A 24,168-nucleotide genomic window follows, 5' to 3' on the forward strand; every position below is an offset into this window, starting at 1 on the left:
AATGAAGATTATTCTCAAGTAGGGTTGATGGTTCATTTGTTGGTACCACAGGGGTTCATGCAATATGTGCACATTCTGCTCTCACACCAGTGTGTTTCTTCACTAGCTTTTGACACCAAAAGAGCTTCAGCAATCCGTCGATAACTGGAATAGAGCAGGATTTCACCTCTGTTTCTAATTTGAGATAGTAATCCACCTGATTAGGTTGTAGTTCTATTGCATCTCGTCTTGGTACAACTGAAATGTGTGCAAGATCAATAGGTGGTAATTTAGATTTTCCTCTGTAAGATTTATTTTCTGCAATTGTTTCACTGGGTATTCTGGGAGCTTCTGTCCTTGATATGTCTTTAGGCAAATAAATTCCTGCTTTGCCTGAAGACTGTTCAATGTTACTGGTACGCTGACTAGAATAGTCAGGCAGATTGGCATCCTGGTCTCCTTCCTTAGTGGTATTCTGGTGAACTCCACATTTGTCACCTATCCTCTCTTTGAAGAGATGTGCAATTTCTAGAATTTCCTCCTTCAACTGCAGGTGTGGAACTTTTTCCAGGAACGTTGGCTTGGACTGTTCAGGCTCAACCTGGGTAAATAAAGGAGCTACAATTCCAAGTAAATTTCTCTGCTTAATAAAGAGTAATCTTTTCTTGATTCTGAATCATATACAAAGTGTCAATAAATAATAGAATCATAGAAGTATACAGCTCAAAACAAGGCCCTTTGACCCATAGTTCCTTTCCATTATATCAAAATGTGAAAGTCATCTGTCCTTGCATCTTAATAGAATGCCTGTGGACCATAGACTTGAATGACAGATGGCTGAAGAAACTCTGTTCAGCTACTGTACTGTATCGGAAAGAATTCACACTACTATTCCAGTGTTAAATTTCAAATTTAACTTGTGGCTATTGACCATGATAACTGTGCTACCAAAAAATCTCCTTGGACTTTGCAGTCTCATCCAAGAAAGGCACTTCCTCTTTTTCTTGGATACTAGTTAACTGAGCTGGTTCCTGTAAATTATTGAACTGAGATTGAAAGCTTTCTTCTGTGGCATACTGTTTTAAAATGGCCTTCCCTCCAGTAGGAATGGCACTCTGCATTTATGGCAGGCCAGTTTTCACACCAGTGGGGTTTTTTCATGCCACAGCAAGACCGCTGGACAATGGTGGCGACTACTCCCTCTTTGTTCTGGGTCTGCTGTTTAGTGCTATTGCTCAACAACTGGACTGAGTTTGGGTGGATTTAGTACGTTCTGTTTGTGTCTGCGTGGGTTACTTCTAATACTATAGTTTCCTCCCACAGTCCAAAGTTGTACACGTTAGGCGGATTGGCCGTGCTAAATTGCCCCTTAGTGTCCAAAGGTGTCAAAGTTAGCCGTATTAGTGAGGTTATGAGGATAGGGCAGAGGGGACAGCTTGGGTGGGGTGCTCTTTCGGAGAGCTGGTGCAGCCCCAAAGGACTGGATGGCTCTTTCTGTAGGGATTCCATTGTTCTAAGGAATCAGTGACCTGACCATAGAGGTTCTCTATCACCCTAGTTTAAATGTCAGTTCTGCTTCTAAAGCTTAGCCTGTCACACTAAATTGTACTGCCTTGGAAAATGTTAGATCCTCCCTGGACTACAGAAAATTAGATATGGCTTAATTAAACACTCCCATCACAATGTGGTCTCAAATAAGTTTATCCTTCAGGAGCCTATTCTTACAACTATCAGCCAAATGATACAGGTCATTAATGAAAAAAATCAATACTTACTCTGGATTTCTGAGTGTGTCTGTTAAACCTCACCCAGTCTCTTAAGACAAATATTAATTGAAGGGCCTTAATAACCTTTTTGTAGATTGCTTTGTTCTCATTAACACCCTTCCTTATTACAATACTATCTGCCTTTCTGCCAGTGGAATAAAGGAGTGTGCTGACCTGTTCTTTATCAGGCTTCCATGCTAACTATGAAATGGTCCTATACCTGTTGAATCTGCAACAACAGTTTTGCCACTGTGATGCTTGGTTGGTTCCTTCCTCATCGTCAAAGGGCTCTGGTAGAGGTAGGACCTTCTCCACGATTGTTACTTTTAGTCTACTGTCTTGGGACTCTATTAATGTTTTCCTGTTTGATTCTAAGCAGCAGTTGCTCCCTAGCTGCTTTGTATTCACTTTGCTGACACTGTCAGTTCAACTGGGGATCCATGTTATAATGGTAGGTTTACAGTTGCCACCATGAAGATTCGTTGTAAACAATCCCAACGTATGTTTAACATAGACTGCTGGAAACAAGGCCTTTTCCATATTTATTAACTCTGTACAGAGTTAAATAAACATGAGGTTCCTTGCAGAACCATTTCCCTTTGAGCTTTTGTCATATATGATCTGACATAATTGATGATGTATATTAGCTATTAGCTAAATAGCTATTAATTCTTTATATTAAACCAGCCAGCAATGCTTTCCAGACAGTCACTACTCCAGGAAAAGCAAAACAGCAAAAGCATCCAGCCTATTCCTTTCCTCTTGTGCTGTTTAAACATATGTCATCTCCAATCTGTTCCTAATACATGAGTAGTGTTGATGGCGGGCATTTATTACCTTGTTTGTTACCTTATTTATTACCTTATTACCTTGTTTGTGCAGTTTCAAAGAATATGAGAGAATACAGAATACAGAGTAAGAATACAGAGACGTGGCTGCAGGGTGACAGGGACTGGGAGCTGAATGTACAGGGCTATCAAGTGTTTAGGAAGGATAGACAGGAGGGAAAAGGGGGGGGGCGTAGCTCTGCTGATTAAGGATAGCATCACGGTGGTAGCAAGGGATGATATTGGAGCCAAGGAGCAGAGGGTGGAATCGTTGTGGGTGGAGATTAGGAACAGCAAAGGGAGGAAGACGCTGGTGGGTGTCGTCTATAGGCCCCCGAATAATGATCTGGAGATGGGGCGGGCTGTTAACGCGCAAATAAGTGCGGCGTGCAGGAATGGGACGGCCGTAGTTATGGGGGATTTCAATCTGCATATTGATTGGTCGACCCATGTTGGACATGGGGGGCTCGAGGAAGAGTTCTTGGAATGCTGCCGGGATAGTTTCCTCGAACAGTGTGTGTTGGAGCCGACGAGGGAGCGAGCTATCTTGGATCTGGTGCTATGTAATGAAGCGGGTAGAATTAGGGACCTTGTGGTGAAGGATCCTCTTGGGGAGAGTGATCATTGTATGGTGGAGTTTCTGGTGCAGATGGAGGAGGAGAAAGTGGGTTCCCGGACACGCGTCCTTTGTTTGAATAGAGGGAAATACGGTAGGATGAGAGAAGAATTGGCGAATGTGGACTGGGAGAGCGCGTTGGAGGGAGGGTCTGTTGAGGAGCAGTGGAGGATCTTTAAGGAGATCTTTCTTGGTGCTCAACGGAAATTTATTCCGATGGTCAAAAAGGATAGTAAGAGGAGAGGTAATAAGCCGTGGATAACGAAGGAGGTGAAGGAAAGTGTTAAACTAAAAGCGGAGGAATTTAGAGTAGCGAAGAGTAGTGGGCGAGAAGAGGATTGGGAGAGGTTTAAATGTCAACAAAGATTGACAAAGAAGTTGATAAGGAAGGGTAGGAGAAACTATGAAGCTGGGCTAGCGCTTAATATAAAAAAGGATAGCAAGAGTTTTTATAAATATATAAAAAGGAAGAGGCTGGCTAGGGTGAACGTTGGTCCTTTAGAGGATGAGAAAGGGGACCTAGTGGTAGGGGATGGGGAAATGGCTAAGGTCTTGAATAACTTTTTTGTTTCTGTCTTCACGGAGGAGGACGTGAATAATTTGCCGGGTGTTAGCGATAGAAAGGTGGTAGGACTGGAGGGTCTTAATGACATTACTGTTACTAGAAAGGCGGTGCTCGACAGACTGGAGGGGCTGATTGTGGACAAGTCCCCAGGACCGGATGGAATGCATCCGAGGGTTCTGAAAGAAATGGCGGAGGTGATAGTGGATGCCTTGGTGGTTATTTTCTAAACGTCGCTGGATTCCGGGGAAGTGCCGGATGATTGGAAAACGGCTAATGTTACACCGTTGTTTAAGAAGGGTGCCAGGCAAAAGGCGGGGAATTATAGGCCGGTTAGTTTAACGTCTGTGGTAGGTAAAATGTTAGAATCTGTCATTAAGGAGGAAATTGCGAGGCATCTTGAAGGGAATTGCTTGATAGAGCAGACGCAGCACGGTTTCATTAAAGGGAAGTCGTGTCTGACAAATTTACTGGAGTTCTATGAGGATGTGTCTAGGGCGGTGGATAGAGGAGAGCCGGTGGATGTGGTCTTTCTAGATTTTCAGAAAGCGTTTGACAAAGTGCCTCACAAGAGGTTATTGCAGAAGGTCGAGGGACATGGAGTTGGGGGTAGGGTGTTAGTGTGGATAGAGGATTGGTTGTCAAATAGGAGGCAGAGAGTGGGGGTCAACGGGTGCTATTCGGATTGGTGGATGGTGACTAGTGGAGTGCCCCAGGGGTCGGTGCTGGGACCTCAGCTTTTTACCATTTATATAGATGATCTGGAGGAGGGAACCGAGTGTAGAGTGTCGAAATTTGCTGATGACACCAAGATTGGGGGAACGGCAAATTGTGCGGAGGGTGTGGAGAGTCTGCAGAAGGATCTAGATAGGCTGGGCGAATGGGCCAGGAAATGTCAAATGGAATTTAATGTTGGCAAGTGTGAGGTGGTCCACTTTGGTAGGAAGAATGGTAGGAAGGACTATTACTTACGAGGCGAAAAACTGCAGCAGGCGACGGTGCAGAGGGACCTCGGGGTCCTTGTGCATGAGTCGCAAAAACCCAGCTTGCAGGTGCAGCAGGTGGTCAGGAAGGCGAATGGGATGCTGGCCTTCATAGCGAAGGGGATTGAATATAAAAGTAGGGAGGTCTTGCTGCAGCTGTATAGGGCATTGGTGAGGCCGCAACTGGAGTACTGTGTGCATTTTTGGGCGCCGCACCTGCGCAAAGATATTTTGGCCTTGGAGGGAGTGCAGAGGAGGTTTACTAGGCTGATACCGGAGTTGAGGAGGTTGAGCTATGAGGAGAGGCTGAATAAACTGGGCTTGTACTCGTTAGAGTTTAGAAGAATGAGAGGAGATCTCATTGAGACGTATAAGATGATGAATGGGATGGATAGGATAGAGGTGGAAAGACTCTTCCCGCTCAAAAAAGACAATAGGACTAGGGGGCACAGCCTCAAGATAAAAGGGGGGCGGTTTAGAACGGTGTTGAGGAGGAACTTCTTCACTCAAAGGGTGGTGAATCTCTGGAATTCTCTGCCCGTTGAAGTGGTGGAGGCTGCCTCGCTAAATATTTTTAAGACGCGGGTTGATGGGTTTTTGATAGGAGAGGGGATTAAGGGTTATGGGGAGAGGGCGGGAAAGTGGAACTGAGCAGCGACAGATCAGCCATGATCTTATTGAATGGCGGGGCAGGCTCGAAGGGCTGGATGGCCTACTCCTGCTCCTATTTCTTATGTTCTTCTGTTCTTATGAAGCCAATTTTTTTATTAAAGTCACTTGTGAGTCAGACTGGACAGGGTGGCAGATTTGCTTGCCTGATTGGTTTTTATGACAACACCATAGCTTTCATTGTCATTTTATTTCTGACCACATTTTTTGACTTTTATTTCACAACTTCCAATGGTGGGATTTGAACTATCTATAGGGAGACTAGTACCAAAACACTTTTGTTATATTTGACTATGAGCATGCAATTAACAGCAAATGAATTACAATAAAACTTGTACTTATATAATGGGTTCAATGTGAAAAAGTGTTAGATCATGTTTCAGAAAGACATCAAATATTGCAAATTCATTTTATTACAAAATTTTGGTACTTATTGCCATTGCCACACTTCAGCCTCATAGCAAAGTGTTTCATCCAAATCTTTTTCCTTCACTGAAGCAAGAAAAATGAATAGCATGGGGTTTGTGCCTCCCAGAATGGAAATTTATCATTGCAGAAATAGTGGCCGTAATTCTGCAGTTGAATGCAGAGTTGAATGGATTTCCTAATTTCTGTTTTCCATTCAAATTTACTTTGTAAAGAAAAAAACAGAATCAGCCCAAAATCACAAATGGAGCAATTGAAAACCTGAAATATAATTTGTATAACACAATTCTGCTATGCTATTAGATCAGTAAAATGTATTTCAATTACTCTGCAGAGGGTTTAGTAAGTTTAGAACATAAGAACATAAGAACATAAGAAATAGGAGCAGAAGTAGGCCATCTGGCCCTTCGAGCCTGCCCCGCCATTCAATAAGATCATGGCTGATCTGTCGTGGCTCAGTTCCACTTTCCCGCCCTCTCCCCATAACCCTTAATCCCTTCTCTTATCAAAAACCCATCAACCCGCTTCTTAAAAATATTTAGCGAGGCAGCCTCCACCACTTCAACGGGCAGAGAATTCCAGAGATTCACCACCCTTTGAGTGAAGAAGTTCCTCCTCAACTCCGTTCTGAACCGCCCCCCCTTTATCTTGAGGCTGTGCCCCCTAGTCCTACTGTCTTTTTTGAGCGGGAAGAGTCTTTCCACCTCTATCCTATCCATCCCATTCATCATCTTATACGTCTCAATGAGATCTCCCCTCATTCTTCTAAACTCTAACGAGTACAAGCCTAGTTTATTCAGCCTCTCCTCATAGCTCAACCCCCTCAACTCCGGTATCAGCCTAGTAAACCTCCTCTGCACTCCCTCCAAGGCCAAAATATCCTTGCGCAGGTGCGGCGCCCAAAACTGCACACAGTACTCCAGCTGCGGCCTCACCAATGCCCTATACAGCTGCAGCAAGACCTCCCTACTTTTATATTCAATCCCCCTCGCTATGAAGGCCAGCATCCCATTCGCCTTCCTGACCACCTGCTGCACCTGCACGCTGGGTTTTTGCGACTCATGCACAAGGACCCCGAGGTCCCTCATCTATTGAGTATTGTAATTGGCAATAAAGATTTATGAAGGTCATGAGCTCGATCCCCCCTCTAAGTTTGCTGATCTCAGCTGGGTTAATTGTACATATGCTGTAATTGACTTTGCTACTTTTTTAATTAAATCAAAGAACATTGGCCAGGATCTTCTTGCAAAGATTCTGCTACTTTATGAGCAACTTTATTCTGTTTAATCTCTGAAGTATTAACTGAGTTGTATTCTTGTTAACTAGAAATTGTAATTATAATCAAACTGTTCTGGGCAAGTAAGCTAAAAGTCTGTAGAGTGTTCTCATGTAAAGACTGAATGCGAATAGTTGAGATACACTGACACAGATGCAGTATAAAGCATTAGAAGAAAATCAATGAAATGTCAGTGTTGAGCCACAAAGATTACATTTTAGTGTGATCCCAATTTTCTTTGTTATTTTGTCTCTTCCCATGTTCTAAAGGAATTTTGCTGAGAAATAAGTAAATTGATTTTATTTTCTGGTAGTTAATTTTTTTTTTCTATCCTTATGTAGAAGAGGTGATTGAGGGGCGTTATAACAGCAGTTGATGTTGATGTTGAGCAAGCCAGATCTTGGATTGAAATCTGTCTCAGTTGATCTGTATTTTTATATTGTAGAAAGATGACTAGCTATTGAACTCGTAACCACAGTAACTTGAGTGATAAACTAAATAATTAACATGTTTATTAAAGAAAAGATAAAAGATACACAATTAGAAAAGATCTTACAAGAAAGATAACTCCCAGAAAAGGTACACAGTTAAGCCACCTTTTTGACAATAGCCCTTATAGATTCTTAACTGAAAAATCCAGGAAATGTGATCCAGATCAAGAAATTAATTGCTTTTCATTGCAAACAGACAGATAGGGATTCATTCTCTGCAGGCACAAATCCCGTTATGGCTTCTAAATCTAGCAAGAGGGCCAAAATGGGATTTGTGCTGGTGGGATCTCGGTTTGAAATCTTCCCCATCCCCTGCCCATGAACTTGATTTCAGTATATTTTAATACATTTTGATATAATTAAACTGCTTTACACTGCAGTGTTCACCCACTGGCAGTGCCAGGGAACAGTGTCGCAGGGAATGACAAGTGGATTGTAGTAGGTGGGGTAACCCTCCTTCATTGGGGGGTTCCCCTTATGTGTGGTGGGGAGGAGAAGGGAGAACTCGGATGACTTACAGGGGGAAAGGGGAGATGGGAGAGCCCCAATGACTTCATGGCAGCGTTGTTAACATTGCAGCCACACAGCACCAGAGACCTGGATTCAATTCTGGCCTCGGGTGACTGTGTGTGTGGAGTTTGTACGTTTTTCCTGTTTCTGCGTGGGTTTCCTCCACTCTGGTTTCCTGCCATGGTCCGGGGATGTGCAGGTTAGGTTGATTGGCCACGCTAAATTGACCCTTAGTGTCAGGGGATTAGCAGAGTAAATATGTAGGGTTACGGAGATAGGACCTGGATTGGATTATTGTTAGTGCAGGATCATTGGGCTGAATGGCCTCCTTGCAGAGATTCTATGAAATATTGTGGGAGAGCCCCAATAACTTAAATAGGAGAGGCAAGACCCCCAATGATTTTAGGAGGAGGGGAAGCATTGCTGTGAAGGGGGAGAGTGCCCCTCCCAAATCTATGTGGCGGGGTTGGGTCACCCTGATGCTTGTGGGGTTGGTCCTACATACCTGTAAGGTGGTGGTGTTCGGGAAGGGGGGAGCTAAACATAGATTTTAACAGCAGAATGTAGCGCCCTTTAAAGATTGCATTGCATCTATCAGGCCCTGCCCTGCCAGAGTGAAGGCATAAACCATGCCCCCAGATTTCTGTCCTCCAAGTGTCAGGCAACCTGGTCTGAGAACACTGCTATATTTCTGCAGAGAAACATGTCAGATTTCAATTGGAGCCTTACATTCTGATAAATTTTGGGAAAATTTAGCCAATAATCTATGACTTCCCAGAACCGAAACACACTGATGTGGTTTTCCAAAGACATATTTAAGCAAACTGCTTCACAAGTTCCTTTTCTTAGTTCACAACTTTCACAGCCTGTTAGCACATTCCACCACAAAGAAGCTGGTCTTCAATGGGGTTCCCCCACATCAACTCCCCTCCACCTGATAATCCATTTGCTTAAATACTTTTTTCACCTTCCATTGTCATCATAAACCCTTTTAAATTTAGATTCTCCAAGTACTAAAACCTTTCATGTTTACATATTATTTCTATTTTGGATCAATAAAATTTGAAATGTCTGCCCATTTACTCAAATCCCCTGCAAGACGCAAATGTTCTTGGTCACCTTTGAACCTTTTTGAAATTCAATAATTGCCTAACAATTTCAACACTTAACCCCAAATCTAAATTTCAAACCTCCTCTGTTTACCTGTAACTTAAAACCAAGCATAAGGCCTCATTGCAAATGCAAAGACGTAAAATCTTTTCATACCTTATATTCTACAGACAATTTGACTCCAAAAATTTGACTCCTAGATTAACTCTGGATACATGCATTCACAGCTTTTCTTACTTACGTAGAATATATAAATAACACAAAAAATGCATATCATCACAGGTATAAACAAAATAATGCAGTTGAAAGGAAAAGTTACAATGAATTGTGTGATGCATTCTGAAATTCAGTTCAGCGATTGATAAATAGGAGTAAAACTATCCAGCATTCTATGTACATTTTAACTTGTCAATGGCATTTGTAGTGTTTGGGTCAATCAGGGTTAGAGGCACAAGAAGCCGAGGATGTCCCAATTGGTGGCGTTACGGCAAATAGGGTCCAGGTGAAGGCTGGGATGAAAGCGCTTTATCTGAATGCACGAAGCATTCGGAATAAAGTGGATGAGCTGGTGGCGCAGATCAACACAAATGGATACGATCTGGTGGCCATTACAGAGACGTGGCTGCAAGGTGACAGGGACTGGGAGATGAATGTACAGGGCTATCAAGTGTTTAGGAAGGATAGGCAGGAGGAAAGAGGGGGTGGCGTAGCTCTGCTGATTAAGGATAGTATCAAGGTGGTAGCAAGGGATGATATCGGAGCCAAAGAGCAGAAAGTGGAATCGTTGTGGGTGGAGATTAGGAACAGCAAAGGGAGGAAGACGCTGGTGGGTGTCGTCTATAGGCCCCCAAATAATGATCTGGAGGTGGGGCGGGCTGTTAACGCGCAAATAAGTGCGGCGTGCAGGAATGGGACGGCAGTAGTTATGGGAGATTTCAATCTGCATATTGATCAACACACACTGTTCAAGGAAATTATCCCGGCAGCATTCCAAGAACTCCTCCTCGAGCCCACCTCGTCCAACATGGGGGGGAGCCGACGAGGGAGCGAGCTATCTTGGATCTGATGCTATGTAATGAGGCGGGTAGAATTAGGGACCTTGCGGTGAAGGATCCTCTTGGAGAGAGTGATCATTGCATGGTGGAGTTTCTGTTACAGATGGAGGAGGAGAAAGTGGGTTCCCGGACACGTGTCCTTTGTTTGAACAGAGGGGAGTATGGTAGGATGAGAGAAGAATTGGCGAATGTGGACTGGGGGAGCGCGTTGGAAGGTAGGTCTGCTGAGGAGCAGTGGAGGATCTTTAAGGAGATCTTTCTTGGTGCTCAGCAGAAATTTATTCCGATGGTCAAAAAGGACAGTAGGAGGAGAGGTAATAAGCCGTGGATAACGAAGGAGGTGAAGGAAAGTGTTAAATTAAAAGCGGAGGAATTTAGAGTAGCTAAGAGCAGTGGGCGAGAAGAGGATTGGGAAAGGTTTAAATGTCAACAAAGATTGACAAAGAAGTTGATAAAGGAGGGTAGGAGAAACTATGAAGCTGGGCTAGCACTTAATATAAAAAAGGATAGCAAGAGTTTTTATAAATATATAAAAAGGAAGAGGCTGGCTAGGGTGAACGTTGGTCCTTTAGAGGATGAGAAAGGGGACCTAGTGGTAGGGGATGGGGATATGGCTAAGGTCTTGAATAACTTTTTTGTTTCTGTCTTCACGGAGGAGGACGTGAATAATTTGCCGGGTGTTAGCGATGGAAAGGTGGTAGGACTGGAGGGTCTTAATGACATTACTGTTACTAGAGAGGTGGTGCTCGACAGACTGCAGGGGCTGATTGTGGACAAGTCCCCAGGACCGGATGGAATGCATCCGAGGGTTCTGAAAGAAATGGCGGAGGTGATAGTGGATGCCTTGGTGGTTATTTTCCAGACGTCACTGGATTCCGGGGAAGTGCCGGAAGATTGGAAAACGGCTAATGTTACGCCGTTGTTTAAGAAGGGTGCCAGGCAAAAGGCGGGGAATTATAGGCCGGTTAGTTTAACGTCTGTGGTAGGTAAAATGTTAGAATCCGTCATTAAGGAGGAAATTGCGAGGCATCTTGAAGGGAATTGCTTGATAAGGCAGACGCAACATGGTTTCATTAAAGGGAAGTCGTGTCTGACAAATTTACTGGAGTTCTATGAGGATGTGTCTAGGGCAGTGGATAGAGGAGAGCCGGTGGATGTGGTCTTTCTGGATTTTCAGAAGGCGTTTGACAAGGTACCTCACAAGAGGTTATTGCAGAAGGTCAGGGGACATGGAGTTGGGGGTAGGGTGTTAGCGTGGATAGAGGATTGGTTGTCAAATAGGAGGCAGAGAGTGGGGGGTCAATGGGTGCTATTCGGATTGGCGGTTGGTGACTAGTGGGGTGCCCCAGGGGTCGGTGCTGGGGCCTCAGCTATTTACCATTTATATAGATGATCTGGAGGAGGGAACCGAGTGCAGGGTGTCAAAATTTGCTGATGACACCAAGATTGGGGGAAAGGCAAATTGTGCGGAGGGTGTGGAGAGTCTGCAGAAGGATCTAGATAGGCTGGGCGAATGGGCCAGGAAATGGCAAATGGAATTTAATGTTGGCAAGTGTGAGGTGGTCCACTTTGGTAGGAAGAATGGTAGGAAGGATTATTACTTACGTGGTGAAAAACTGCAGCAGGCGACGGTGCAGAGGGACCTCGGGGTCCTTGTGCATGAGTCGCAAAAACCCAGCTTGCAGGTGCAGCAGGTGGTCAGGAAGGCGAATGGGATGCTGGCCTTCATAGCGAGGGGGATTGAATATAAAAGTAGGGAGGTCTTGCTGCAGCTGTATAGGGCATTGGTGAGGCCGCAGCTGGAGTACTGTGTGCAGTTTTGGGCGCCGCACCTGCGCAAGGATATTTTGGCCCTGGAGGGAGTGCAGAGGAGGTTTACTAGGCTGATACCGGAGTTGAGGGGATTGAGCTATGAGGAGAGGCTGAATAAACTAGGCTTGTACTTGTTAGAGTTTAGAAGAATGAGGGGAGATCTCATTGAGACGTATAAGATGATGAATGGGATGGATAGGATAGAGGTGGAGAGACTCTTCCCGCTCAAAAAAGACAGTAGGACTAGGGGGCACAGCCTCAAGATAAAGGGGAGGCAGTTTAGAACGGAGTTGAGGAGGAACTTCTTCACTCAAAGGGTGGTGAATCTCTGGAATTCTCTGCCCGTTGAAGTGGTGGAGGCTGCCTCGCTAAATATTTTTAAGAAGTGGGTTGATGGGTTCTTGATAAGAGAGGGGATTAAGGGTTATGGGGAGAGGGCGGGAAAGTGGAACTGAGCAGCGACAGATCAGCCATGATCTTATTGAATGGCGGGGCAGGCTCGAAGGGCTAGATGGCCTACTCCTGCTCCTATTTCTTATGTTCTTATGTTCTTAAATTGGCAAATTTGGGACTGTTCACCTTAGAGAAGAGAACGTTGAGAGGAGATTTGACAAAGGTTTTCAGAATCATGAGTAGATAGGAAGATAGTGTTCGTTGATGGAAGGGTCATGGACAAGAGGACACCAATTTAAGATGATTGGATGAAGAATCAGAGGCAACATGAGGAAAAGCGTGGTTAGGATATGAAATGGACTTCTTGACAATGTAATGCAGGTAGACTTAATTGTGGCATTCAAGAGGAAATTGGATAAGTTTTTGAAAAGAAAACATTTGCAGTGTTAGGGGAAAAGGTAGGACAGTGTGACTGGCTGAGTTGCTCTCGCATATAGGAGGCGTAGCTGCAGAATGTCCTTCATGCTGCAACCATTCTATGTTTCTAGGTGAATGGGGAAGACTGATAGAGGATTAGAGTGGAGATGAGCAGTGGATGAAAAGTGGGATGTGGGAAATGGGGTGGGCCAAGAGGAGGAAGTGGGGTAGCAGCAGGAGAGGGTATTAGGGAAGTAAAGTTTGGGAAGCTACCTAACTACTTGAGGTGTTGGCAGACTTATTCAGTGGGATGGCGTGGCTATTATCTCATCTGATGGCATGGGACAATAAGGTATCATTTGCCTCCCTCGGTGGTGGGAAGGGGTAAAATTTAGTTTAATCAATGAGAGGTATTTATCATTTTCTGTGTTCAGATTCAAAGCTGTCTTTGTTAATACTTATTCTTATTCCTCTACAATCACTCTGGCTAAAATGTTAAAGCAAAACAGACACCAGTACCAATTTAAACAATTTTAAAACATTTGAACCATGTTATTAACCATTCTTAATATATTTCTAGCTGATTTCCTATGACGCTGCATTCAGTGAGGTAAAACCAAGAACATATTATAGGAAATGACAACAGCAAAAGGAATGTGGGAGGGTTGGAGTGAAATGGAGGTGGAGGATGTTTATACAATATAAGACTCTGGCCTATACAAGGTTAATGTGGGACTTATCACAGTACCTCCCAAACAGTGATGGGAGAAGGTCCATTTTATGTTTGAAAAGAACAATTTTTTGTTAACTGCAGAAACTGATCTTAAGAAGGTTATAGCTAAGCACAACCTCAAGAACATATGTGAAAAATTAAATACCTTCAAACCTGATACTGATATGGCTCTTGAATTATCCACATCTTTTACTAGAAACTGCAAAGGTTATCATGGAGATATATTGCAAAATGCATTTTGAGTTACCATTTTATTATTTGTGCAACCATTTTCCATTGTTATTGCTGAAGCTCTCAGTGATACAGAACATAGGATTTTTGTTTTGAATACCTAGTTGTTTAATATTACTATTTGCCTTTAAACGGGAAGATATTTCTTCAATTTTCTTAGCACATATTATGATGAGAACTAAATGACAATGGTAGATAGCAAGCAAAAACATAAACTAATCGGTTTTTCTGAATATTTTTAAATAAAATTGTAAACAGAAGTATTGTTACTCAATACTTTTCCAAGATATTAAATTTATACAACCTTGTCACAAAATTGATTTGGCCAGCGATTGTATCAGAAAGATAAATTTATCCCCCTCACAGTTTAGTCAGAAACAAGCAAAAAAAATAGATTTCTTAAATAGATTATGACAGACAGTCAGCTGGTTGACAAATTGGTGTCTATAGATGCAGTTAGCAGAGTTGAGCAAGACAGGCAAGATAAAGATCGGAGCACAGTGGTCAAATACAGGTTCATAACTAGCCATCATTAGCTGAAGAAAAGTCTGCTGCAGTGCTGGCTGAGCCAGTTGATGCTCATGCCTTGAATATAATTTGCTCTTGAGTATTTTGTGGCAGACCTCTGAGTGACGAGCATGACACGATCATTTATCAAAGCAAAGGAAAACCCCCAAAGGAAGTCCCTTTAGAACTGATTATTGAATAGTTGGAAAGTGGAACCAGTTTATTAGAGGCAGACAGGCAATGTACAATAAAACTTAGCCCAAAGGGTAATCATATTTCCACTAGGACTAATAGTCTGTTAGATAAACACTCTTCTTGAGACACTTGTCTTGCTTGAAACACAGTTAACTGTCAGAAAAATCAACCAAGCTTCTTTGGGCAGGTTTTGCTCAAAGATGAATGAGTATATTTGCCTACTTTGTGCACTTTTTAAACTTTATATCTGGCTTTAGAAAAAAACAAGTAAAAGAACATTTGCGGTTATTATTTATGTGTTATTTACAATGAAATAAATAACGCTTAAAGTTTGTACTTGCAACACAGAATTTGCTTTTTGAGGGAAGTTTATTGCACTACACTGACATTGAGGTTAACGTATAATAAGTGATAAGTGTATACATCTGATTATTTATTTGTACAAATGCATTTTACAAATATTATAGAATAATATATACTATTTGTTTTGTAGCTATCAATGTAATATTTTATATTAAAACCTTTTTTAAAGGTTCCTAATTTTAATGAAGAATTATGTAAGTTAGCAAGCACCTTATTGAAAGAAACTGAGCAAAAGCGAATGTAGAAACTTCAGATATTGAAAGCTTCTTTTATTCACAAACCCAGGAACTGGAATATGCATTGGGCCAGTGGCAAAAACTCTGGTATCTAGACCTGAGTGGAAACCCTGTGTGCCAGAAAGTGAAATACAGGGACAAAATAATAATCATGTCTACAAGCCTAGGTAAGAAATAGTATGTGTTGTTTTCAATGTTCCATTTGGCAAAATAGAAATAGCTTTAATTTTTATTAAGAGGGGAGGTGATGGTGCAATTTTGAATTTGTCTTTTCCAGACACAAAATCGATGTAGCAATGTGCTGCCTCCATAGCAATAAATATAATTTCATTGAATAGTACAGCTGCAGTCTGGATAGCAAAGGTATTCCTACAGTCCCCAGGTTTCACTCAACAGTGAAGGAACACCAATATGTTTCAAAATCAAAATTTTTTTTGAGTCTGAATGACCTTTCATCAGAGCTGGATTTCATTAATTTCTTTAATGTTTTATTTGCCTCAAATTTTCCTCAATTATAGCATGTTTCATCGTGGCACTAAGTTCCAATTTAACATAACTGGTAGGGGTCTTGTCTGAGTGCGTAGCCAACTTAACTGTCCAGTCAATCTTCTTAACTGTTTGTTCTTTGGATGCAAGATCATCTTTCTGTGGTGATCTAGTCTGATTTATTGTGATTCCTGTAACATTTTCTAGATATGATTGTTGATTCATGGTTTCTCCAGACCTATACTGGTTAATATCTAAGTCTATATACAGTGCGGCCCCGTTATAACGCGATGGTTGGGGTCCATAAAATGTTATCGTGAAAAAAGCAGGGTCACGCTAAATCAGGGTTCAAGAAAATCAGTGTTCAAACTGATCCAATGTTGACCTAACATCCTAAAACAGCCCTATCACTGCCCTATTTGACCCGTTTTTTGCAAGTTTACCATTTGGCAAGTAAATTACATTTTAATTAAAGAATTCCACGAATAAATCGTTGTTGTTACAGTAGAAATTAAAACACAAATTAATTTTCAGTAAAGCTTTTTAATAAACAAAACAAAACAACAACAGTTTATTTCTTAAAAAAGCGATTAATTGTTCCTTGCTCGAACATAGCATTTCGCTAGCTGTGAGCAAAATCTAGAATGCTTCTGAGTTGGAGGATTTTTATGCAGTCCACCTCCTGGATCTCCAGCCAATGGAGGCTAGCCTTGAGGTGTTCAGTGGCTTCAGACACTTTTGAGGGTGGAGGCTCTTCAATATCATCTTCTTGTGGCTCAAGAACCGGTACACTTGCCTTCGCCGGTGCTATAGTTATGTTACGGACGATATCGGCGTCCGTCAGATGCTCATATGTTTGGCATTCATCGTCAGCTGTGTGCCACTGGTGTAGTTCTTTGCTGCATTCTCTGCCTCACACACATCTTCCTCAGTGAAGCCATAAAAATCTGGCTCGAAGACACGAAGTGTTGATCCTGGTATCCCGAGGTCTCGTGCAACTTGAGTTTGACTTTTAGTCTTGATCACATCAAGTGCATGAAGCTTATCTTTCACAGAAAAAGATTTTCCATTTTGATCTAAGAAAACACGAAACTAACTCACCAAAAACTTTTCAGTTCCCCGGAAAGAGCAAAAAAAGTCCAATGATTCATTGCACTGTATCCGTATTCGCGCTAAATAGGGGCACGTAAAATTGGGGTTTCACTGTATTCAAATGCCCTTGAAGTCTGAATTTGAATCTTAAGTTCTTCTTTGATGTTATCGATCACAAATTGCTTGAATTCCACAGAATCTACCGATAAAGAAATCATCAACATGCATCATAAAGATGCTTGAAAGTTTATTTTTGTGAGGCCAGTGTAACACTGCTGAATATGCTTTCATCTGAGTACAGCCAAACAGGACTGAGTTAACCAAGAAACACTAAACCCTTAATGCACCGTTCAATTCATAGATGCTTCATTCAGTCCATAAACACATTTGCTTAATTTCCAGAGTTTCCCATCTATGTCATTTGCTTCTTTAGGTTGCTTCAAAAACCACTTTTTTGAATGTTTTCACCCTGCAAACACACAGCTTTTATAGCAATCAGCCTACATTCCTATGAATGTGGCCAGAGCTAAGAAATTTCTCAAGGTTACTTTTCCTTCCACAGAGGAATCCATTCTTACATCTTGATCTCCAAGTTGCTCTCAAAATCTCCATGTCACTAGCCTCATTTTAGTCTTACGCATCCCATCTGTGAATACTGCTTTCCATACATACAATGTGGTAAAGCTGTTCGTCCCCAACCTGGCACTCCAAAGTAGACACCAAATTCCTTCCAACTATCCAACTCTTTTTTGACCTCGCTAATTAAGTTGTCTTGTTCTAATTTGTTTGCAACCACCAAAACTTCCTGATTGTAAGGACTTGTAGTGTTCCTATTGCGTAACATCTACAAGCTTTGGTTTCTACTCTAGGATAACCCTCCTATCCCTTTCTGAGCCACTGCTATGGAAACCCTCCTTCCATGATTAGAGGTTCTGTCACCATTATGTGATCATTTTCTAATCTCAAAGACACTTGTGGATCCGTTCATTTGGCCCTCCTGGTGTGTGCATTATCCTTGTACTGAATTTAGGCAGTTGATATTTGGGTACAACAGTCCTGTTCTATGCATCAATAGCACTTTGTCTATCATCATACAACCCTTTATCTACCTCATTCTGTTCCTCATAACTGTCAAATATTTGAGTATGTGAGATATATCCTGCCTGATCACCTTCTATTAATTGCTCAGATTCTGAAAGTTTATAATCAATCCTGATTGACAGAGATGAGTGAGCCTTAATAGTTTGACTATCATGCTGAGGAACCACTGTCTTCCCACACCCTATCATCTTAACCAGATCTTCCCATTCTTTCTGACCCCCTCACTTATGGTTTACTAAATCCCCAGGATTAAAGTATATCTCTGATTATTATCTTTTGAGCATGCCAGGACACAAATGTCAAATTAACAAATCAACTTTAAGTATTAGTCCCCTAAAGCACTGTAACTAAATTCAAAATCTTAAAGGAAAGTTAACCAGTCAAAACTAAATACAATTTTGGGGACCCATGATGCACCCCAGTCCCCACTGTGCCTATTGACCATGAAAGGCTTCAAACCTATTGGTCGACCCTGCGTACACCCTCTCCAAGATGTATTTCATATACTCAAATATTTGACAGTTATGAGAAACAGAATGAGATAGATAAGGGGCTGGATGATGATAGACAAAATGCTACCGATGCATAGAACAGGATTGTTGTACCCAAATATCAATTGCCCAAGTCAATACAATGATAATGTCCACAGCAGAAGGGCCAAATTAACAGATCCATTAGTGATTTTGGGGTTAGAAAATGATCTCGTAATCGTGACAGAACCTCTGATCATGGGAGGAGGGTTTCTATAGCAGTGGCCCAGAAAGAGATAGGAGGGTTATCCTAGAGTAGAGACCATAGCTTGAAGAGGCTATGCAATCAGAACGCACCATCTGTGAACATAGTCACAGAAGAGGGGAAGGCATTCAGGCTGGACAACCCCCTTAACTACCCACTGCTTAGACCTGTAAATGGCCAACTTGTCCAGACTCACGAGTACGCTCATAGAGAGTTCCTCTTCCCTTCTTGCCCCACTCTGCACCAAATGCCCAAAGATCAGAAGCCGGAGGCTGAAGTGCAATCAAAACTTGAGGAGTAACTCTTTCAGAAAACTGAAAATCTCTCACAACCCACATATGCATGGACCCCTGAAAGCCACAGAAAACACAGGCTTAGGAGTCCATGAACCATTGTGACCTATATTTGTATTGAATCGCTGCTTGCAACACCCTCCATGTCAAATATTCAATTTGATTTGATTTATTATTGCCACATGTATTAGCACACAATGAAAAGTATTGTTTCTTGCGTGCTATACAGACAAAGCATGCTGTTCATAGAGAAGGAAACAAGAAAGTGCAGAATAGTATTACAGTCATAGCTGAGGTATAGAGAAAGATCAACTTAATGCAAGGTAATCCATTTGAAAGTCTGACAGCAGCTGGGAAGAAGCTGTTCTTGAGTCGGTTGGTATGTGACCTCAAACTTTTGTATCTTTTTCCCGATGGAAGAAAGCGAAAGAGAGAATTGCCAGGGTCCGTGGGGTCCTTAATTATGCTGCTTTGCTGAGGCAGCAGGAGGTGTAAACAGAGTCAATGGATGGGAGGCTAATTCAATGGAAATGAAGAACACTCCCACATAGAAACCTTCTACTGGGGAACCCCGCTACTCTTGGATGGTAGGATGGACATGTCTGAATGGTTGGCAAGGGTGAAGAAGTGAAGTATGCAGCAGCAGCCCTTACAGAAAATCCTCTGCACTGTGCAGAGGGAATTTCCTCAAATTTTGGAGCCATGTCTTCCAAGGAATGTTTAGCCTCTCCTAATAATCTTTTGAGTTGAAACAATAGCTAATGTAAAGAAAAGCTAATTTAGACAATAAACAAAGTGATCGCCCCTAAAGGGTACTGTAATGAAAGAAAGTAAAGATTAATTAATTAAAGATTAAAAATGACCAGATTAAATCACGATGTTATTTTGTGGGGTGAGAAAGCTCCGGTCGTGGAAGATTTTTATTTTTGTTCTGTAGTTTACTTAAGAGTACAAACAAATGAACAAATGAACTTATTAAAATGACAGCCCCTTAAAGGGGTCATTCTCTCTTTGTACTCTTGAGTACCAGTAAAACAAACAAATTAACCAATTAAAAAGTTAAATCAATTGATAATGCCAAAGGTAATTAAAGAAAAAAATTTAAAGGAACCGTACCAAATTAAATTGAAAGGTTCTTTTGAGGGCCAGTTATGTACTGCAGCTCTCACAGTGCCCACTGGCTGCAGAAGTGCAAACAGACATTGTGTGTGCTTCCTTTCCAAAGACACCCAGCTGTGAATATAGCTGTAGAAGAAAGGTAGGCAGTTCGATTGGATGACCCTCTTGACCGGCTGTTGCCTAGATATGTTAATGGCCAACTTGACCAGGCCCAGAAACTGGCCTACCATGAGGTCATCCTAGCACTTAATATAAAAAAGGATAGCAAGAGTTTTTATAAATATATAAAAAGGAAGAGGCTGGCTAGGGTGAACGTTGGTCCTTTAGAGGATGAGAAAGGGGACCTAGTGGTAGGGGATGGGGATATGGCTAAGGTCTTGAATAACTTTTTTGTTTCTGTCTTCACGGAGGAGGACGTGAATAATTTGCCGGGTGTTAGAGATGGAAAGGTGGTAGGAATGGAGGGTCTTAATGACATTACTGTTACTAGAGAGGTGGTGCTCGACAGACTGGAGGGGCTGATTGTGGACAAGTCCCCAGGACCGGATGGAATGCATCCGAGGGTTCTGAAAGAAATGGCGGAGGTTATAGTGGATGCCTTGGTGGTTATTTTCCAGACGTCGCTGGATTCCGGGGAAGTGCCGGATGATTGGAAAACGGCTAATGTTACGCCGTTGTTTAAGAAGGGTGCCAGGCAAAAGGCGGGGAATTATAGGCCGGTTAGTTTAACGTCTGTGGTAGGTAAAATGTTAGAATCTGTCATTAAGGAGGAAATTGCGAGGCATCTTGAAGGGAATTGCTTGATAGGGCGGACGCAACACGGTTTCATTAAAGGGAAGTCGTGTCTGACAAATTTACTGGAGTTCTATGAGGATGTGTCTAGGGCAGTGGATAGAGGAGAGCCGGTGGATGTGGTCTTTCTGGATTTTCAGAAGGCGTTTGACAAGGTACCTCACAAGAGGTTATTGCAGAAGGTCAGGGGACATGGAGTTGGGGGTAGGGTGTTAGCGTGGATAGAGGATTGGTTGTCAAATAGGAGGCAGAGAGTGGGGGTCAATGGGTGCTATTCGGATTGGCGGTTGGTGACTAGTGGGGTGCCCCAGGGGTCGGTGCTGGGGCCTCAGCTATTTACCATTTATATAGATGATCTGGAGGAGGGAACCGAGTGCAGGGTGTCGAAATTTGCTGATGACACCAAGATTGGGGGAAAGGCAAATTGTGCGGAGGGTGTGGAGAGTCTGCAGAAGGATCTAGATAGGCTGGGCGAATGGGCCAGGAAATGGCAAATGGAATTTAATGTTGGCAAGTGTGAGGTGGTCCACTTTGGTAGGAAGAATGGTAGGAAGGACTATTACTTACGTGGCGAAAAACTGCAGCAGGCGACGGTGCAGAGGGACCTCGGGGTCCTTGTGCATGAGTCGCAAAAACCCAGCTTGCAGGTGCAGCAGGTGGTCAGGAAGGCGAATGGGATGCTGGCCTTCATAGCGAGGGGGATTGAATATAAAAGTAGGAAGGTCTTGCTGCAGCTGTATAGGGCATTGGTGAGGCCGCAGCTGGAGTACTGTGTGCAGTTTTGGGCGCCGCACCTGCGCAAGGATATTTTGGCCCTGGAGGGAGTGCAGAGGAGGTTTACTAGGCTGATACCGGAGTTGAGGGGATTGAGCTATGAGGAGAGGCTGAATAAACTAGGCTTGTACTCGTTAGAGTTTAGAAGAATGAGGGGAGATCTCATTGAGACGTATAAGATGATGAATGGGATGGATAGGATAGAGGTGGAGAGACTCTTCCCGCTCAAAAAAGACAGTAGGACTAGGGGGCACAGCCTCAAGATAAAGGGGAGGCGGTTTAGAACGGAGTTGAGGAGGAACTTCTTCACTCAAAGGGTGGTGAATCTCTGGAATTCTCTGCCCGTTGAAGTGGTGGAGGCTGCCTCGCTAAATATTTTTAAGAAGCGGGTTGATGGGTTCTTGATAAGAGAGGGGATTAAGGGTTATGGGGAGAGGGCGGGAAAGTGGAACTGAGCCACAACAGATCAGCCATGATCTTATTGAATGGCGGGGCAGGCTCGAAGGGCTAGATGGCCTACTCCTGCTCCTATTTCTTATGTTCTTATGTTCTTATGTTCTTTTTAACCATCGGAATAAATTTCTGCTGAGCACCAAGAAAGATCTCCTTAAAGATCCTCCACTGCTCCTCAACAGACCCTCCCTCCAACGCGCTCCCCCAGCCCACATTCGCCAATTCTTCTCTCATGGTCTCGGCTGTGCTGGCTGGGAAAGATGCCTCTCTGTAGGGAGAGGGAAAAGTTTGTTTATGCATTGATTGAGTTTCACTGTAATGGTTTTATGACATCTGAATCCCTTACTGAGTTACTACCTTGTAAAATAATTAAGTTTATGCATTACGTTAATTATTAGAGAAGCCTAAAGATGACATTCTGTAAATAAAGTTGAAATGAGTTAAATTCCAAAAGGGGTTTCTCCAAGAAATGTTATTCTTGAGTTAGGATATCTATTTATAAAATATTTTTACTTCAGTGCATTTAATCACTCATTGCAGCCATCAAATACAACACGCTTGTATTTGTATGACCTTTCCTACACTTAATTAGTTTGTGAAAGATGATTGATGTACTGGAATCACAATACACAGTGCACTCTGATGAAAACATCAGTAATTGGCAAACTTTTATGCAGGCATCAGAAATTCTACACAATCAATGTAGTTCAGTATATTTAATTCAGGATTTGAATCAGAATTACTTACTGATAAGATGTTTGACCATTTAGAGATAAGAGCACAATTTCTCAAAATTACATAAAATCTTTATCAGAGAAAGATTTCTCAGAAGTTAAACTCTTTCATAGAATATTTCAGTTTTCAATACTTGTGTAGGTGAAACATCTTAAGGATCTCTCCTGTGGTCAAAAACAAAAACACTCCATTAACTGATGGTGCAATTTTTTTCATTGACTCTTTTATCTGTCTGCTTATGCAACAGTACCATGCTTTCTGCAACACTGTTTATTACGAAAACACTGCAGAGGTAGATAAATAATTCAGTTGTTTCTGGATAATTAACAAATCTTGACATTTATTAGTTATAATATAGTTTTATTTTTAATTATTCTTGTTTACCATACAGGTTTGTAAATTATTCATGAAATGTCATAAATTGAATTTGTTCTTATCACTGATTGTTCTAGAAGACTAACTCTATTCCGGCTAAGACTTCATAATCGTGTTAGAAGTTGATTGAAATAAATGAACGTCTTTAGAATTTGTTTGCTTTCAGCCAACATCATATTTTATAGAAAAATAAAAAATGCTATGGGATGTTCTCCTTTTTGTCTGCAGAGATCCTTGATGGAAAGGAGGTAAATAATACAGCCAGACAGTTTTTATTGAACTGGAAAGCTTTCCGAGAAACCAAGAAGAAAAATGCCAAGGAAAAGGCAGATAATCAGGGGGTGCAACAGAAGTTGGGTATGGCACATAGAAAAAGCAATTATTTTAACTGCCTTATTTTCATTTGAATATCATAAAATTGATGTTAAAACGGCAGTACCAAAATATATATATATTATTCTGAGTAATTGTGTTAATTACATTGTATCACATGCAAAACAGTTCTAGGGAGAATATATGACAGACCTCATGAAGGTATGAAGAACTCAATAGGGCATGCCTAGAGCAGCACCAGACATGCCTCAATATGAGATGTCTGCCTAGTGAAGCTACAACACAACTACCTGTGTGCCAAATAGTGGAAGCGGAATGTGATAGACAGAGTTAAATGATCCCACAATCAATGGATCATTTCAAAGTTCTGCAATCCTGCTACATCCAGTCATAAATGATGATGGTAAAATTAAAAAGCAAACAAGAGGATAAGGCTCCACAAATATCCTCATCCTCACTGATAAGGGTACATCAATTCAAAATGAAAGGTTGAAGCATATGCAACCATCTTCAGCCAGAAGTGCTAAGTGGATTATCCATTTCAATCTCTTCCTGAGGAGGCAGCACAGTCATTACTACTGCTGCCTCACAGTTCCAGGGACCCTGGTTCAACTCTGGCCTTGGGTCACTGTCTGTTTGAAGTTTGCTCATTCTCCTCGGATCTCAGAATCAAAGATGCCAGTTTTCAGCATATGCAAATCAGTCTGTGCAATATGAAGAGAT

The 24,168-nt window shown here is 42.1% G+C and overlaps 1 protein-coding gene across 1 annotated transcript in view; it reads left to right on the forward strand.

The window, feature by feature from the left end:
• The window catches only part of ppp1r42 (protein phosphatase 1, regulatory subunit 42), a 104,991-nt gene that overhangs the window by 17,098 nt on the left and 63,725 nt on the right, over window positions 1-24,168 (forward strand). The window contains exons 6-7 of the mRNA XM_080194889.1: window positions 15,207-15,324; window positions 23,341-23,469. Of these exons, the coding sequence (XP_080051015.1) occupies window positions 15,207-15,324; window positions 23,341-23,469 (247 nt within the window). The remainder of the gene's footprint in view (window positions 1-15,206; window positions 15,325-23,340; window positions 23,470-24,168) is intronic.

Source organism: Carcharhinus amblyrhynchos, chromosome 8, assembly GCF_965287045.1.
Source record: "Carcharhinus amblyrhynchos chromosome 8, sCarAmb.v2.hapA, whole genome shotgun sequence".
Classification (NCBI taxonomy): domain Eukaryota; kingdom Metazoa; phylum Chordata; class Chondrichthyes; order Carcharhiniformes; family Carcharhinidae; genus Carcharhinus; species Carcharhinus amblyrhynchos.